A 19,001-nucleotide genomic window follows, 5' to 3' on the forward strand; every position below is an offset into this window, starting at 1 on the left:
TGTTTATTTCGGTCATTCACAATGTGATGTTCATTACATGCAACTCGAAACTATGGAGCTCGATTTCATCAATACGAGTTTGAACGACTATATTTGGTTCCAGTTATGCCTAGTGTAGTTAACACATGCCCTTTATTTTTCAGTTTTACACATTTATCCAGTGTGATGTTTAAGCATGAGCTACGTTCTATTCATTTCAACAATACTAGTTTGAATTGCAATATTTGGTGGCTGTTAAGTCTGTTTGTAACATTCCCTTCCATTTTATATCCGCTTTAATAGCATGCTAAAACCAACACATTCAATCTATCATTTGGAGATGTTGTTGTTTACCTTGGCTATATTTGGTTGATGTTAAGGTTGCTCTACTTGTCATGCCTATCCACTATTTATGTAGGAGAACAACGGAAGTGGCCAGCATTTTCCGCCGAGGTTAGTTTCATCCATCGGCTTGTACTCCCCCCGTCGTTCCATAATGTAGTGCATATAGATTCAGGCCTGGACACTTTTTAGCTTCTAATATTGACTTGTTGCTTGTATGTACATATGCCCTTGGCAAAGATCCACGCATCGACCCTTTTTGCGTATGGGGTAATGATATATTCATGAACAAGCATCAAGTGAGAAACTGATAAGGATTATTAGCAAAAAGATACGAATAGTGGCAAGCAAATTATTTGTTTACGCTCTATCCAACACAACAGTGAGATGTAGGATGGTAACTACAAACTGTGCATCCTTCTCTTTTTACTGCCCATAATGAGTTGTTAGACAATGATGTCTGAATCTTTTTCGTTTGCACTGCTTCCCAAAGCAGTTTACTCAAGATTACATCACAAAGTACATGATTGGTGGACACACAATGAAGGTTAAGGTATTTCATCCAGACTACAATGAGCATCGAGAAGTCCTAATGAAGACAATGAAGGATGGACGGGCAACCATCACAAGGGGTTGGCCTAGAGTTGTGCACGCATTACACATGGAGGAGGGCACAATATGGACATTCTGCTTCACCTTCTCCAGCAACCAGAATGTCTTTCGCCTATCTCTTTACAGTCTTTAGTACAACCGTGGTTCATCTTTTTTACTTGGTACTTCTGTAGTTTTTTAGTATATGTACCTGTGCATCGAATTATGCATTCGTCTTTGAACCTATATTTGCAATAAACACGGTTCGATATGAAATACGTGATTGTCTACTTTCAAATTCAAAATCTGTGATTTTCAAATGTAGGGATTAAATTTGGGATTACACTACACACGATTTGTGAAAGCAAAATGTCTTTGATAAACGTGGAGATCAGACACGTTTCTCGGATCCACTACGTGTGCGATCAATCTCTACTGCACACACGATCAACCAAGAAAAACGTGTGAGATTAACAACAACATCACACACAGTTCCTTCTTATTAAATGTTTGTGAACGTCACATTATCACACATGCTTGGCAATTATGGACTGCTTATGATGTCGTGTGCATAGCAAATGTTTGCTCATAGAAGAACGTGTGTGATAGGTCTTCATCCGACACGGGTACGACAGATGAATCATGTGGGATATATTCAAAGTTCGCATATAGTTTTATAGGGACAACAGTATGCACTCTTACATCGAATCACATACAATCGAGGAAAAGTATATATGTGTGATTGTATGCTCATCGTACATGTTCTATAATCGTGAACTGTTTGTGATGAGTTGCACATCATAAACGTAGCACCACAAAATACCGATTGTGATGGCAATGCAAGCACAAACGAGTAGCAAGGATGGAGCGTTTGAGATATCCGAGATATCAGAAACGGTTTTATAGGGACAACTGTATGCATCATGGCTCCTTATCCCCAACGATTTTTGGATCATGTGGGAATGACCCCCTATACCCACACTCGCCTTGCGACGGTTTAAAATGCCGCCGCGGAAAGGGGTTAAAAACCATTTATATGGCAGTTCGATGTATCCGTGCTGGAAGCATCGGGAAGAGGCCAAAAAATATACGAGTGGGCCACGGGCACACCGTATGAGCTTGTGGGTCCCTCGTAGGTCGTATATGGAATAACTGCTCTTGCGTGAAGGGATTTCGCTATTGCGTACGAATCAGGCCGACCCATTTTCTTCTCCTCCCTCGCTCGCTCAGATCGATCGCTCTCTCGCTATTAGCCGCTCCTGCACTTGCTTGGTCCGGTTTTATTCCCCTTTTTCATTCTTTTCTTTTTCTTCCCTTTTCTCTTCTTTGGTTTTTGTTTACTTGTTTTATTCAGTTCTCTATTTTTCTTTGTTTCTTCATCAGCCTTTTCATTTTTACACGGTTATTTGCTTTCTTTTTATTTTTTGTTTCTTTGTTTCTTTTCCGGTTTTCATTGTTTTTTCTGTTTTTCTTTATTTTTATTGGTTTTCATTCTACATTTTTTGTAAACGTCGAAAACATTTTTCTAGTACACGTTTAACTACTGGTTAACATTTCTTTAATACACAGGTAACATTTTTTCTGTACACATTTTTAACATTTTTCAAATGCCCGATTAACTTTTTTTAATACATCGACAACATTTTTTCTATGCGAATTTTAACATTTTCAAAAGCTTGACTAAAAATTAAATACAATATTAACATTTTTTAATACATGATCAATATTTTCTGTACACATTTAATATTTTTCAAATGCTTGATTCACATTTTTTCTAAATGCAAGATAAACACTTTTTGAATACATGGTCAATTTTTTTCTATACACATTAATTTTTTTAAAATATTTTGATTAACATTTTTATATACATTTTTAAAAATGTTTTATTAACCTTTTTTAAATACATGATCACATTTTTTCGTACACATTGTATTTTTTTTGTATTACATGAGAAACATTTTCTCTATACACATTTAACTTTTTCAAATACTTGCTAAACATTTTTTTTGTAAAGTGTTTTTAAAATATATTTACTTAGAACATTTGGAATTTGGAAATAATAAAGAAAGGAAAATAAAAAATCAAAAAATATGAATAAAAAAACATAAAAAGTCCGAGGCTGTGGCCTCCCGCAAGCTGGGCTGACGCGAGGAGTTCCCTACATCTCGTCATAGGGGCCCATACGAGATGAGGTTAGGTTTCCGAACTTCGTCACTCGTCAGGGACGGTACCTGTTTCTTACGGCGACGATGCTCTCTCTTCTTTACGTCACCCAGGCGAGAAAACGGAACCGTATATTTCTTCAGGAAAGGAAAGAAAACGGATGTATAGTTCCTTCATCCTGTGATGGATGTCTTGAGGCGGAAGTAGAAATCGAAGAACTCTTTATTAATCCCGAGCAAATCCACCAAGAAGAAGAAGGAAAATCACCATAAACCCTCGCGTCCGAATAACCACCCCCATTCAACCCCCACCACCGTGCCGGGCAAGCAGAAGCAGCCGCACGGCGTGATGGCGCCGGAGCCGGAGCCGGAGGACGGGAGGGAGCTCTACGCGCTGCTGCACCTCTCGCCGGAATCCTCCGACGAGGAAATCCGCAGGGCATACCGCCAGTTCGCGCAAATCTACCACCCCGACAAGTACCAGGACGCCCAGGTTACCCTCCCGCCCCCTCTCTCTCCGTGCTGCCGCTGAGATTCGATTGGTGGGAACCAATTGGCTACTGTCCAGCGGTGGTGGTGACATTGCGGTAGCTTGCGGTACGATGTGGTGGGGCAAAAATTGTGTAGGAATTTGATTGTCTTGATTTTAGGTCGTTAGGCAGTTGGTTTCCACTGGTTTGATCCAGAGCTGTCGTGTGCTTGAATTACGCATTGGTTGGTTCGGACAGACATTGCTGTTGCTGTGCTATAGTTTGTACTCCCACGTCTCATAATATAAGAACGTTTTTAAGCTGTTTGAAAAACGTTCTTATATTATGGGACTGAGGGTGTAGTGATTTCTCCTTCTTCACCGAGAGACAGAGATCAAAGGGAAGGGTTGGTCAATGTCTGTGGCTATATGCTAATTCCCGTGGTATGGGTTTATTCCTTCATCATGTATCAATCATATTGCATCCGAGGAGATTATTAGGAAAATTATAATGTCATAAGAAGAGGCTGGGTAATGCTGAGTCAACTGCGCATGCCTGGGTGAATAAAACCTACATTTCGTGCTGGTCAGTCTGGAACAGGACAGATCTTCGTTCGTTATGTGGTAACAACCTGTCTTGCGTATTTTGATTGGATGTTGGAGAGGTGACAACCTGTCATGGTGTTACCTCATTCCGTAGAAACACAAGCATGAGCATCCTGCTAATTATATTTTGATCAGACCCAAAACTTATCCTGTAAATATCAGTTTGGCAAAAGAAAATGTTCTTTGACGAATGGAAATTAGAGAAGGGACATGCTGTTACATGTTCTTTTTGTAATGCAACTTTATATTAAATTTGTTAAGATTAAAATTTCTGACGACGGTAGTTAGGCTTGCACTTTTGCTATCTGCATTTTGCTGAATAACTCATCTGCGACAGTTTGCGTTCCTGAATTCTTCTGACCTGACTAGCATCTTCTTTTGTTGTCTTCTCTGCTTGTATAGATGAAGGATGTAGCAACTGAAAACTTCCAACGGATACGTGATGCATATGAGATACTATCGGATGAGAACAAAAGACAGATCTATGATATTTATGGCATGGAAGGTTTAAATTCTGGTCTGGAACTTGGTCCCAAGTTAAATAAACCCGAAGAAATCAAACGACAGTTGGAAGAGCTGCGACGGCGTAAGGAGGAAGAGAAACTTTTCGTTCATGCTCGATCCACTGGATCAATCCTAGCTAATATCTCAGTGCCACAATATTTAGATGGTGACGGCATCATGGGAGGGTACAGAGTATTTTCCATTTTACTATGATATGCCCTCTGTTCTCATATATGCGGTGCGAGGTTCCTATCATAATTTAGAAGCCATTTTCTGTTTAGTTCTTGGTTATTGCCATCTTGTAAATTCTTTAACTTCAGTAACTTGGTAATCATAGGCTTCATCTGTTAATTTTTATTTTGTTGATATAATCATTTTGTGCTGTTTCACATTCTTTGACATGTTTGTTGGTGATGGAACATACTTTAACTGTATATATACCTTTAGCAGACAGAAGTCCTGGCCTTTGTATATCTGAAAAGGGATTATACAGAATGATAGACCTTTACTTGCAGAAAACTTACATTCATTCGTCATTGATCATCATTATTACCTTTCCGTTTTATTTACTTTTCATCCAATTCTGAGTTCTTAGACATCTTGTTTTAGAGTTAAAAATCTAATAAACACAGTAACCTCTTGACGTAGATATTGTCCATCAATACTTAGATGTCATATTAACTTCTGTATTTCTCATATTCTTCAGCATTAATAATTCACTTTTTTTATTTCAAAATTGCTAGAATGGGAATGTCTAGTGAAATTGAGCTGCCAGTATCCAAGCAAAACACTGTCACTGTTGGTGGAAATTTGGTCGTCAATGGTACGACTGGATCTGGTGCAGCAACTGCTGTGCTGCGCCATCAGCTGTCTTCTGTGTCTTCGATAGACTTTATGGCAACAGCTGGACTACGTTCCCTTATTGGAGTACAGACATTTCGGTGAGAATTTGCCTTTTCTGTGTTTTCCTTCCCTATTTCACATCCTAATTCTTTGGTGTTTCCTGCTTCAGTCAGATTTCACCAAATTCAACAGCAACTTCTGGAATTGCTCTCTCATTGAGAGACGGATCTGTTAATCTGTCAAACGGCTGGACTCGCCAATTATCTGAAGACACTGTTGGCAATGTATGTCCCCTTGTATTTAGTGCTCTTTTCATGTGTCCTAAACACTTTATTCATAATATGTGACTAACATAAGCAAGTAAGTTCACTTCGGACGACAATAACAATACGAGAACCTAGCTATTCGAAAAACATGATTGCAACATGTGCACGATCTATAATGTCAACCAGAGATGCTGAAGAAACGGTTTGGAGTTTGTATATGATTATATGCAAACCATTATCTCTTTAATTTCAATATATTTTCTAGTTTTGGACTTGCAGTGCAAAATTCCTCTAGCCGATTAGGTTTACGCAAACTTTTAGACCATATACAGCTAATGTCCGACAGTAAATAAATGAATATTATACTATCCAAAAGTTGATCCATGTCCAGTACGTGGTGTTGACTGTTCATAACCTAGAACTTGTGGCTTATGCAACCCCGTTTCCAGTCCATGCCCAGAAATCAGGTGTCAATTGTACCTTGGTGGATAAATTACAATATTGACAGAGATTACGTTTATAGAAATTTCAAGTTCCATGCAAATCCAAATTTTGCCATTATTTCGTCCTCTGGTTACTCTCCAGTGAGGCATCTTGGCATAGTTACTCGTTTTATCTTTATATAGTACTCCCTCCGTCCCAAAATAACTGTCTCAAGTTTAGTACAACTTTGTACTAGAGCTAGTTCAAAATTGAGACACTTATTTTGGGACGGAGGGAGTATATGCTTGTGGTTATCTTCTCTATCTAGATAGCTAACTCCCACTAACCTATTTCTCCCAACATGCAAGCATGCCACCTCATCACATGCAACACGCATGGAAAAAGGCCCACCTCAATATGCAACCATGCATAGGAAAAAGGCCACCTCAACATGCATGATAGTTTCCATTCTATAATGCTATTTATATTTATTAAATACTTTGCAAGTATACAATAATCAAACCCAACAAATCATTTGTACTTTAGCTTTTATTGAAATATATTGCATGACATCTCTGCGGCAACGTGCGGGGTATAGGATAGTTTGTTACTGATACCACAGGGTTGACTGTTCATGTTGTTTAAGTTTTATGTCTGTTGTTTGGATAAGCTGATGCTGATTTTTTGCTTGTATGCTACTTCATTTTTTCCCCATCCTCCAGATACAACTTGTCCTTGGTACTGAATCAAATATATCTGTCGGATGGCAAAAGAAGGATGAAAAAAGGTCTGCTGCAGGAGAAATAAAGGTAGTTCTCATTTACAAAACCAACTTAGCTGTAAATCTTATTTAGAAAACCGATTTGGTTATCTATAAGCGAATAATTGACAGAATTTTTTCAAGAAGGATTTTTTTGGAAACATATAGTTGACATTCCAAGTTTCCGCAACATTTATTTCTAGTTCTGAATAGTGTCATATTGTTCTGTTCCGAATAATCTACTGCGTTCCTTTTCTTTTGCACAGCTCCCCATTATATATTATTTGAGTCAACATATCCTCATTATATATTGTGATGCACCTGGCTTTGTGGTAAAATTGTGGACCACTGAACATGCAATATTGTCTGTTTGATTCAGCTTTAATATGTCTGACCTGTGGTTGAAGGACAATATGATTTGCATATGTAGATTTAATTTGAATTGGTCTGACTGTACTGGGTTCATGAACTAATTGTGTATTTTTCATTTCACCATTTCACCGCTTGCATTAGGCAACAGTTGGATACTTGCCCTGTATTAACTATATACTTCCTTTTCTCCCCAGTTTGGTACTAATTCATTTGGGGCGTCTGCTCATTACACCCATCGTTTCTCCTCAAAGTCCCATGGTCGTATTGCTGGTAGAGTTGGAAGGTATATACCGCTGTGATCTTACTTCTATCTGGCCATGTAAACCTCACCGCTTTGCATTTTTTTGATAAACCGGTATACGAGTTTGTAACTTCTCTCTCTTCTCTCTTGAACTGCTTATTTGCAGCACGGCCCTTGATTTTGAAATTGGAGGAGGAAGACGGATATCAGAGTTCAGTACTGTAAGGATGCTCTATAATATAGGAATCCAGGTGAATATGCTTGCTTCTAAGGTCTCCTGTGTTGGATGTGTTCTCAGTTTGCTTCTTTATTTCTCCTTTTGCCTCTTCATTATTGCCAAAACTTTATTTATTTATCCCCTTGAGTGAAATAATAATAGAAAATACTCCCTCCATCCCATAATATAAGAGCGTTTGACACTAGTGCAGTGTCAAAAATGCTCTTATATTATGGGACGAAGGGAGCACAAAATAGTATTAACTACTGATTCAAGCAGTAATGGGTAATGAAGCAAACGACTCTTGCATGTTCATTGTTTGTCCAATACAAAAACCAGAATATGAATTGTAACTAGGAAATTGCAGTTGATACTACTCCCTCCTTATCAAAATATAATACGTATTTTGCTCTAAATCTAGACCAAAAAGCGTCTTATATTTTGATAGAGGGAGTATTTGATAACATGCAGCAACCATGCATTCATGATCATGTAATCTTAGCTATTTTTCATCTCATGGAACAGTTTCACTAGTTTGTGTACGATTCGTGTTGCATGTTATTACACAGCCAGTTATCTTAATATTCATTATTTGCTCTGAGATGCAGGGTGTCACTTGGAAATTTGAGTTGAATCGTGCTGGGCAAAAGTTAGTTATCCCAGTAAGTTGAGCTATTACACCTCTGAATCCTGCCTGTTTTTTATCTGATAGTATAGATGTACATGTAGCATAAATTTTACAGAACTATTCCCTCCGTTCCTAAATATAAGCCTTTTTAGATATTCCAATATGGACTACATACGAAGCAAAATGAGTGAATCTACACTCTAAAATGCGTCTATATACATCCGCATGTAATTTGTACTGAAATCTCTAAAAAGGCTTATATTTAGGAACGGAGCGAGTATAAGGCAGTCTCATTTACTTGCAGCTATGGATCCCTGTACTGTAACACAGTGGGGTAGATCGTAAACTTGTTGGATTTCACTGAATTCTTCAGTAACTGTGCAGGTCTTGCTTTCAACTGACTTCAATGCGTTATTCGTCACCGGCGCATTTGCTATTCCTTCAACTCTATATTTTCTACTTCAGGTTCTAATATTCCTGACCTACTTGCATTCTTACCCTGGCAGAAATGTGTGAACTGATAGTTGCATGTAGATAAGGCAGCTCACTTTTGTTACCTTTGCTGCATCCGTAATGTGGTTACTAAAGCCAAGCTGTGGTGTCTTATTGTTTGACAGACATATGTTGTGAAGCCTTATTATCTAAGGCGAGAAAAGCAGAAGACACTTGAAAAAATGGATAGCTTGTCTACACAGGTAGAATCAGTGTTTGTGTTCTTGCTTATGTACCAGCTTATGTACTTCATCACATAAAAGGCAAATTGGTTAACTTTTGTGTTTGAGTCATCACATATTTTTGTTTAAGGAAATAGTCATCTATATTTGGTTGTTACTACATGTTAGTTCAGTTTGTGAAGGCTCTATATGGCACAGATAACTTGGGTTAGCCCATTTGGCAAGATGCATACTTGTGACTAGTTATTTACTTCTCCTTAACATAATTTATTAGTATGTAGTATGTACTCCCTCCGTCTCAAAATAAATGTCTTGAGTTTAGTACAAATTTGTACTAGAGCTAGTACAAAGTTGAGACACTTATTTTGGGACGGAGGGAGTATTTAGATAATAAATCGGATTGTTGTTTCTCAGTTTCTGCTACTTGCGGCATTTAGCTTATACCCCTCGACTGCATTGGTGGCAGTGTTTTTCTTGTCGAAATTTCATATATTTTTTATGATATTAACTCATCTAGTGATTGAAGGCGTATTTTCCTGTGTCATGTATACTTACTGAAGACATCGTTCTCTGTATAGCTAACAGAAGCTAGACAAGCAGCTAAGAAGTCACAAAGATTGCTGGAACCTGTCTCTAATCGCAAGAAGAATAAACAGCAGGAGAGTGATGGTCTGGTAATCACAAAAGCTCTGTATGGCAATCATAAAAAGGTCAAAGAGAGTAGTCAATTGAGTGAGATAGATGATAACGTGGCTTCACAAGTATTAGATGTGACAATCCCACTCAACTTCCTCGTGACCGAGGCAGGTCAGCTCAAGGTATGTTTCAGTCATATTGTTTATAAGTTAAGTTATTTATGTGAACTATAAACCTAGCACTTGACAAGATGAAGAACCGTGAGTTGTGTTTCTGTTAGAAGGCCAATAATAGCAGTATGGTACTTGTGGATTGCAACTTGCAAATGAAGGCTGTCATAAAACTATCATATATTTCTTAAAACAATCCATGCATTCGAAATTTATCTTTTGTAAAGTAAATCTCTGTTCTTTTTTTACTACCTTCGGTTTCTCGTTTCAGCAAGACATGTTAGGCTAGCAATTCCTCTTTGGACTGTAGATGCTCCAGGAAGAGGGTTTGATTAAGTTCTCCTGGGTCTGTTAGAGCAGTAATTAAATTAATTAAACTTTTTTGGAGGTTGATAGTTTATTTATTGAGGAAGAGTCAATCCTTCTCTTCTCACTTCAAGATTGATCATCTCGAGCCATCTGTTGAGGGTGGAAATTTAAGAATAAATAAGTTTTAAGCAAACTTGTTTAGTCGTCTACTGTACTAGGTCGCTTATTTGCATAAACATGCTCTGATATTGAAGGTATAGAACAATCGAGGAATAGCTTGCATGTATCCATTTTATATTTATAAGTTTTGCCTCCTAAATAGTGTGCATGAATTTAAGGAAACCAAAATTGGTCCCCATATTATATATGCAACTAATCATCTCTCAGATACCCGCGTTCAATGCGGTTGTCAGAACAAGTCAGCTTCAGTCCCCATTACTATTAATGAATGAGATCATGAATATATCATATTCTCTCCTTTCAAGGCCCCTGCACGTTTCATGGTTCAGTTTAGCCAGCAATTGGGCCAATAAAATGTGGGTTTATGTGTCACGACTCACAATGTGAATCCAACGGCATCTGTTTTGTATCGCACAGCCCACGCTTTATTGGTCTAATTGTTGGTCAACTTAAATCTTTAATTGCACGTGCGCCTTACATAAAAAAGAGAGGGGAAATTACATAATAAATATGGCTAAAGATCTAGTGCATGTTACTTTTGCTCCAGTGCTAGGTTACATTTCATTATATTTTACATCTCCAGACTGGCTGTGATGCATTGCACTCTTCTTTGAGATTAAGTAGGTTAAACCATTTGGCACATGTATCTGGTTATCCGACTGAATGTCCTCTTTCTGCCGCCTTCAGCTTCACGAGGGGATAAAGAAGTCTGGAATAATGGGCTTCTATGATCCTTGCCCCGGAGATCCGAAGCTACTGCTCGTCGAATACATCTTTCATGGTCGGCAATACAAGGTAAGAGGATTATTACCATCCATATTATGTACAACTGTTTGCATGTCTGTATTGTGCCCTCGTCAATAATACAAAATTGTTGAACTTTTCCTTTGTTTGCAGGTAATGGCAGATGATTACGGTGCACTGTCGATACCACAAGACATTCATGAGATTTGACCTGAGGGAGTTGGTCCAAATCAGCGTTTGAACACTTTTGAGTCGCACTGTAACCATCATAGTTTTCGTGTGCTGATATGCTCTTTCTGGTTTTGGGTATCATTTCTCTATGTGAGCCCCCTTTTGTTGTATACTACTACATGAGTGGGCTTGTGCCACCTAGATGAGTAATAGAGGGCATGTCCCAAGAATAAGATGAGCCAATAATAGGTTTACAGCATTTAGCCTTGGAAGGTTCAGCTTTGTTTGGTTGTTGATTTTTGGTTGGAAGCATATCTTGTTCAGCGGAAGCATATCTCTCCGTTGATGTTTGGTTGTTGATTTGCGAAGGTTCAGCTTTGTTTCTTGCTGCACATGCATCTGTCTGCTTGTGTCCGACAGTGTGATGCCTTGTTCCAGTATTTGCTTCACCTGCTGTGTTTGGTCTAGCATTATGTAGTCTTAGCAATCATCTTTTTTCTTTTGGGCCATATGTCGTCTCCTTGTTTCATAAGTGCTGGCCTGCGTGTATCTGTTCAAACGCGATGGCTTCAAAAACTGAGCTCAGCTGCAGACAAATCGTTTGCATGCGGACCATCATCTCAAGTAATATTTTTTTGCTCGCACTGGCAGGCAGATACGCAAATCCATCATCTGATACCTCATCATAAACTAAGAAGCATAGACACCAAACGCTAATCCCAATCACTAACTCCCTGCACCGAAGCGAATAAGATGGTTGGTTCAGGTGAGGAGAGGATTAGAGCATCTCTTTTGCTGGAGCTGCGCCCCTGTCTTTGCCATGTTCCTAGACCGGCTAACACATCGTCCTGTGCCTATGCTACATGGCAGGTTGACGGTGGATTCTCCGGCTGCTCGGTGGATCGCATTTGCGTTAACCTGCTGTCGACCAAGACCGGCCTGACCGCCTGCGTGGTTTCTTTAGGGAGATTCTCCATTCGCTTTAGATTTGGACCAGATCAAGACTTGGGATCTAAGGTAGCTTAGTCATGCAGGCTACAAAAAAGGCAGGGTAACAAAAACACCACTTAGAGCATGGCTATGATGTTGTCATGTCATCTAAAGTCACCATAAGTCACCATTTTTTTTTCCCGCAAAAAAAAGTCACCACTTTTAGCTATAAGGTTTAGGGGCTATAAGAGTAGTAGTGTTTTTTCTCACATTCTCTTTATCTTTTTCTTCATATTTATTGTCTGTTTAGGAGCATGCATAGAGTTAGATTGTTGCATAAGAGACCACTTCCTTTACTTTTTTATGCCGCTCTTCCACGTATAAGCAAAATTACCATGTAAGCAGACTATAAATCTACTACTGTGGATTTGTGGTAGGAGTACTTGCTCTTAGCAATACAGAAACATTAGCGGGGTGAAACAGCTTTGTGCGAGTAAAGGCGTCTCGCAGGGGCCCTAACACGTGTGCTCTTTCCGTTTGACATGACGCTGGATGCGGATCTAGATCCTTGGTACGGACCCTTTCCCTTGATTCGAGACAGTGCATGCTTTGTCGGTCGGCGATCCATGCTAAGTGATGGGTCCAACTTTATTCCGTGCGCTGGGGTTAAAGTGGATGCTGTAGAGAGAAAATTGAGTTAAATATACCAGGGGTACCTCAACTTGTTCGGCGCGGTCAGTTTGGTGCCTAAAGTTGTAAAATACATAAAACTAGTGCTCGAACTTGTCTGGATATGCAAATACGGTGCCTCCTTCCGTATCCAGGCGTATGCTATGCCGGCATGGCGTGACAGCATGGCGGTGACCCGCATGTAAGTGGCTGAGAGCAGGGGAGGAGCTGGGTAGCCTACGCGTGAGGAATCACCTCATATTTTATTTAATCATTTATGAAAGCCAACAATAAAAGTAAATTGCTTGATTTAGAATCCATGCTGAGATCTCACGGTCGCAGATTGCATTATACGCATCCACCACGCCAAAATATGCACAATGAAATTTCACGAGGTCGAACTATATATATGGTGTTGCTGTGCAAAAGGTAACTTTGGAGCACGGGCATATTGTGCCTGTTACTCTTAAGTCAAATTGGATTTTTACAACTAAAAAAAATCCAAAATCTTTTATACGTGCACTCATAGAAGTGTAATATATTGTGCGAATTTTCATCAAAATTCACATTTGTATGTGAGAGATACTAAAAGATACATACTTCCTCCGTTTCAAAATAGATGACTCAACTTTGTTTGTACTAACTTTAATACAAAATTGGGTCATCTATTTTGGAACGGAGGGAGTCCATGAAATTTTTTTCTTGTTATTTGGCTGGAATTTTGTCTTTATTGCAGGGCACAATGTAACATAATTTCGCACAAAATTTGACGGTCAGAGCACATGCATACGTCTCTGGCGTGAAAAAATGTTGAACTTTTAAGTGACAGTTTTTAACCTTAAAAAAACATGCCCAGTGGCCACCGTGCTCTGAAAATCCGCTTTGGCTGCTATGTACCTCGCCAAGCTATTCTTTTATATATGGTACTCGTTTGGGCCCACACAAGTTTTATTTTTATTTTTCAAGTTTGTTTTTAATTTTTTTGTCTTTGATATTGTTTTTACCTTTTGAAAGAAGAAATGCAAGAAAAAGTTACAACTGCCATAAACTTAAAAGAAAGCCCTAGTGCATTTCATGTTTTTGGAAAATGTTTCACATGTATTCAAAATTTATAATGTGTTTTCTAAATTCGTCAGGTTCAACATGTTTTGGAATATGTTCATCGAGTATTAAAACATTGTTGTGTAAAATTGTCCTTACAATTCTACAAACACGGTTGACATGTTTTGATACATTTCTAGGATTTAATATTATTGTACAGTAATTTTCATATATGTTGAATAATTTCAAAAAATACAATGCTGTCAATTCTTTTGATAATTTTGTACTTCAGAAATACAATGAAGATACACCATAATCATGTATCCTTATGGTCCGGAGTGAAGATATATAAATTTACACAATAATCTTAAATATTTGTTGAAAAATCTAAATCCACAGAATTTTTTTAAAGTTAACTTTACCTCTTCAAAGTACACAATGAAAAGATAATAAATAAATAAATAAATATACACAATAACTGCGTATCGATAATTATTGTATTTTTTACATGGGAAATTTGCGTGCCATAAAAGTGGAATTCAGAAAAAAAAACAATGGATTACGCATCAGAGAAATTGCAAAGGAACACGTGGAATTGATCTACATAATTTTCTAGCTATTTCACGTGCCATAATTTTCTAACGTCACCATCAGAGAAATTACCGGATAGTTTGCCCACATGGGCAGATGGTGACGTTTGGTAACCAGGAGGTGCAGGTTCTAAACACCGTCATGGAGATTTCTTTTCATGTTATTTATCTCTAGCATACACTGTGTTTGAGGGCTTTTCTACATAATTTTTTTAAATAAAATACAAGGGATGTTCCTGCAAAATAATTCCTCCCTGCACGTATCCACTTACATGTGGGCCACTGCCATGCTGGCACTTCACGTGGGCAGGGCGTATGTTTGAATACGAAAGGAGGTACCGTATTTGCACGACTAGATAAGTTCGGGCACCAATTTTATATATTTTGCAATTTTAGGCACCAAACTGATCGTGCAGGACAAGTTTAGGCACCTTCGGTGTATTTAACTCGAGAAAATTAAATCCCGCAAGTCGGGTTCGGCTCGATGACTCTAAAATCGAAGCACAACCATGAGCGACAGGAGAGCGCACACTCGCGCGTGTACGTACGTGCTCTCTGGCTAGAAAAGGTGGAGGTAAATGAAGCCGAGCAAAGGGGAGTAATGTTTGCACGTACTACGTACGAGTAGATACTGTAGGTAGAGCAGGCGCCCCGCACCCCGGCACCAAACGCGTATTCTGGCTGGGAATAGTGATACTACTCGTGTAGCCTAGCTACTAGGAGTAGTACTACTAGCTATCCGGCTGGCATCCAGCTGGGCGTGGCCGTGAGACAGCAAGCAGTCCGTCCTCTCCTCGCTCCACCAAACAAGGAGAGGAGATGGTCGCGGCGCGCTTTCGGCAAGGGTCACCAGCTGCTGACTGCCGGCCCAACTGGAAACAGCGGAGCTGCACGGCTCCCAAATGTATGTGCACGCTCAAACACATGGATTTCAGAGGGATGCAAGGAATAGCAAAGTGCACGAAAAGTACTCCCTCCGTTCAAACATACTTGTCCGAGGAATGGATGTATCTAAATGTATTTTAGTTATAGATACATCCATTTACATCCATTTCTACGACAAGTATTTCCGGACAGAGAGAGTAGTATGGTAGCAACAATACTCTTACACTCACCTGAATGAGAGTAAAACGCGGGATAAGAAGATCATATGCTAGGTAGAAAGCGAGTGGGAAAGAAGAAGGAATCTTGTTTGAAACGGGAGCTGAGGATACCATAAGGCCAACTCCATCGCGCGATCCTATCCTGTCCGGTCCCGTCTGTTTGGGGTAAAACGAACAAACTGAACGGTCCAACGCGCGGGAGCAAACAGACATTTGTCCGTTTTGTGTCCGCTTTCGACCCATCCGCGGCCCAAGTTTGCGCTGCTTTTGAGGTGAAACGGACACCACGCGGACGCGCCGGCCGTCTGCGCGTGTCCTCCCCTGGCCCGCCCGTCGGTGGCACAGGACGGGCCTTTTTTTATCCGCCCCCTCCCTCCCTCCGGCCACATCTCACTCCATTCTTCTCCATTCTTCTCCACTCCTCCACACTCCTCTCCTCGACGCCCGCCGCCGCCGCCGCTGCCATTGCGGCCGCGCAACATGGACGCGCGCTCGCCCAGCCCCTTCCCCTCGTCGCCGCCGAGCTACCCAACCACGGTCGCCTTGTTTTCGCACCCGCCGGCCGGATTTGGGGCGGATCCTGTCGGTCTTGAGCTCGCCCGGCTGTGGGAGGCCGGGCCGCGCCATGGACTGGCCGGGAACCTCGCCGGAAGGCCCTGGCAGGGCCGCAAGGCCACATGCAGGCAATGGCTCATCCTCTAGCCGCTCGGATCTGCATCGTCGATGGTCCGCCGGCAGATACGCGAATGGCGGCCGGCCGGGCTCGGTGCTTGCCCAAAAGCTCGTCGGCGCATCGTTGCCCCTCATCAAGTGCGACCACTGCCCAAGGATGGTCGTGCGTCGCGTGTCTACAACATCGGAGCATCCCGGATGGGTGTTCATCAAGTGCTTAAATGATGGGGTACGTGGTCTTTTTAGCTTCGGTTTGTGCTCTCGGATTAGATAAGTGCACTTGTTGCTAGATTAGAGGCTAGGCACAATACTACATGTGAGGAAGCAACATCGACTTCTGGCTTGAAGAAGAAAGGAGGGTGCAACATCGAGCCTCCTCCACAGATAAACAATGAGTGCATCGAGAAGGCACTGACCCAACTCAAGGGAGTAGTTATGAAAGTTGGGTATCTTATCAAATGTATTCTTGTGGTTCTTGTTTTCTTTGGCCTTGCATTACTAGTCAAAATGTGATAATGTATTGTCATGTACCAAAAATGAATGATGAAAAAAAGTTAAAGGACTTGCAAAGAAATGTGCACGCGGACAAGATGCGGTCGGGATGCGTCCGGACGCTGGGCGCACGGCCACCGCATCCAGGAAACTGCCCGGACATGACCCCATTGCCCTACCCAAACGAACATAATTCGGACAAAGTGGACGTCCGTTTGGGGTCGCGCGGTGGAGTTGGCCTAACGAATGGAACAATGTCGTACTCGTAGCATCAATAGCATCGCTTCGTAAGGCCAACTCCACCGCGCGACCCCATCCTGTCCGGCCCTGTCCGTTTGGGGCAAAAGGGACAAATGAGGCGGCCCAGCGCGCGACAGCCGGACCCATCCTGTCTGTTTTGTGTCCGGGCCGACCCATTTCGAGCGCAAACTTGCGTCGGGTTTGGGTCGCGGCGGACACCAAACGGACGCGCGCCTCGTCCGCGTCGGGGCCGCGTGGCAGGCGGCCATCTATCTCCCACCGGCCAACATCAATGCGCACGAGTGGGCGGCCCCACCTGTCATCCGCACGTCGAACGATCGCCGTCCTTCTTTAAGTGGGAAGCGTGGACGGGTCGTCGTCCACACTGCCCCACGCCACCCCGCGGCCTCCTCGAAACTCGGCAACCCCTGCTCCCAAACCCTAGCCAAGAAAGTCGCCGGCAGGCCGCCCTCAACCATGGGCCTCTGGAACTACGGCCGGAAAGGCAAGCACGACAGCGAGGCAGGTTCCTCGTCGGGGCGCCGCCGCGGCTCGGTGAAGATAGAGGAGCCCGCGTCGCCATCGCCACCACGCCGGGCCCCCGCGCCGCCCGCCTTCTCCATCGCGCCCACGTCCGCCGGCGAGCGCGACCGGCGTAACATCCGCGCGGAGGTGTGCCGCCGTTATTGGGAGACGAGGACGCCGCTCCCCTGGAGCGACGTCCATCTCCCCAATAACTGGCATCTCTCCGCCGACCGGGTCCCCATCCCGCCGGTCCCCATGAGCGGCCGTGCGCGCGACGTGGAGATCGAGCGCCGCCGCCGCCTCCTCCCCGACGACCTCTTCTACGACCCCAGGTACGCCCCCGACTCTGGCCTCTGGGACACCTGGTTTCGTGACGAGCACGACACCAGGCACACGTCGTTCTTCGCCGGCACCTCGACGGGGACGCGGCGGCCACGACAGGAGCGCACAGCGCCTGCTCCCCAGGAGCGCGGGCGTAGGCGGGTGCGCGGCGTCACGCCCACGCCGTCGCCTTCGCCATCTCCATCGCCACCACCACCACCTTGCATGACGGAGGAGGAGGAGGCCCGTCTCGTTGCGCGCGTCATGGAGGACTCCATGCGCACGCACGACGAGCACCAGTGGGAGGGCCTCGAGGAGATGCTGGCCTGCTCTGCCGCCGGCGAGGTCGCCATCCCCGAGCTCGAGATGGTGGCGAAGGAGGAGGAGGAGGTGGAGGAGCCGCCGGTGGCCGCGTTCCACCGGGGCCTGGTTGGCCAGGGGTGGGGCTGGTCGTGCACGGCAGAAGAGATGGCCGACGCCGTGGGCGTGAACTGGCGCCCCACGCCGCCGCGGTCACCGGAGCGGGAGGCGTCGCCGCGGGAGGAGGTGGTGCAGGCACGTCCCGCCGTCCAACCAGCCCCCGTCTACCACGCACCGCCGGCCCATCTCTGGACGCCGCCGGCCTACGTCGACCTGGTCAGCGACGACGATGACACCGGCGGTCAGTGAGCGGCGTCGGCCACGGCATCAACGGGCGCGGCAGGAGCAGGAGCGCGCGGGAGGCGTTTTTCTTTTTTGATTTATGTTAATTACGAACTGGGCCGTTAAGTGGACTGACAAACTGGACCGTTTTGTGGCCGTAACCCCTATATATATGTTTTATGTTTTTTTAACTAAGTTTATTTACTTTTTTTAGTCATTTCATTTAGTTTTTAAATTTTTTTATTCACGTCCACCCCGAACAGGTTTTGAGGTGCGGCCGCGCGTTGGGCGCTCCCACGACCCATCGAACAAGCGCGGACATGGGCCGCCCCATTGCCGTCCCAAATGGACAAAATCCGGCTAAACCGGACGTCCGTTTGGGGTCGCGCGGTGGAGTTGGCCTAATCGTACGCAACCAGCCTAGTACAGAGCCAACTACTCGAAGTTAAGGCCAAAGACGTCGTCCTTCCACGACACAGCAGCACCCGT

General features: G+C 43.1%; 1 protein-coding gene across 1 annotated transcript; it reads left to right on the forward strand.

The window, feature by feature from the left end:
• The first annotated feature begins 3,192 nt into the window (after positions 1-3,192).
• On the forward strand, positions 3,193-11,679 carry LOC119336951 (chaperone protein dnaJ 13-like). Its single transcript, XM_037609045.1, has 13 exons — positions 3,193-3,567; positions 4,552-4,838; positions 5,397-5,594; positions 5,666-5,780; positions 6,908-6,994; positions 7,512-7,600; positions 7,725-7,809; positions 8,384-8,437; positions 8,788-8,868; positions 9,021-9,098; positions 9,656-9,895; positions 11,060-11,167; positions 11,270-11,679. The coding sequence occupies exons 1-13, from the start codon at positions 3,424-3,426 to the stop codon at positions 11,324-11,326; spliced, it is 1,623 nt and encodes a 540-aa protein (XP_037464942.1). The 5' UTR covers positions 3,193-3,423; the 3' UTR covers positions 11,327-11,679.
• Positions 11,680-19,001: the final 7,322 nt, after the last annotated feature.

This window comes from Triticum dicoccoides, chromosome 1B, assembly GCF_002162155.2.
Source record: "Triticum dicoccoides isolate Atlit2015 ecotype Zavitan chromosome 1B, WEW_v2.0, whole genome shotgun sequence".
Lineage (NCBI taxonomy): Eukaryota > Viridiplantae > Streptophyta > Magnoliopsida > Poales > Poaceae > Triticum > Triticum dicoccoides.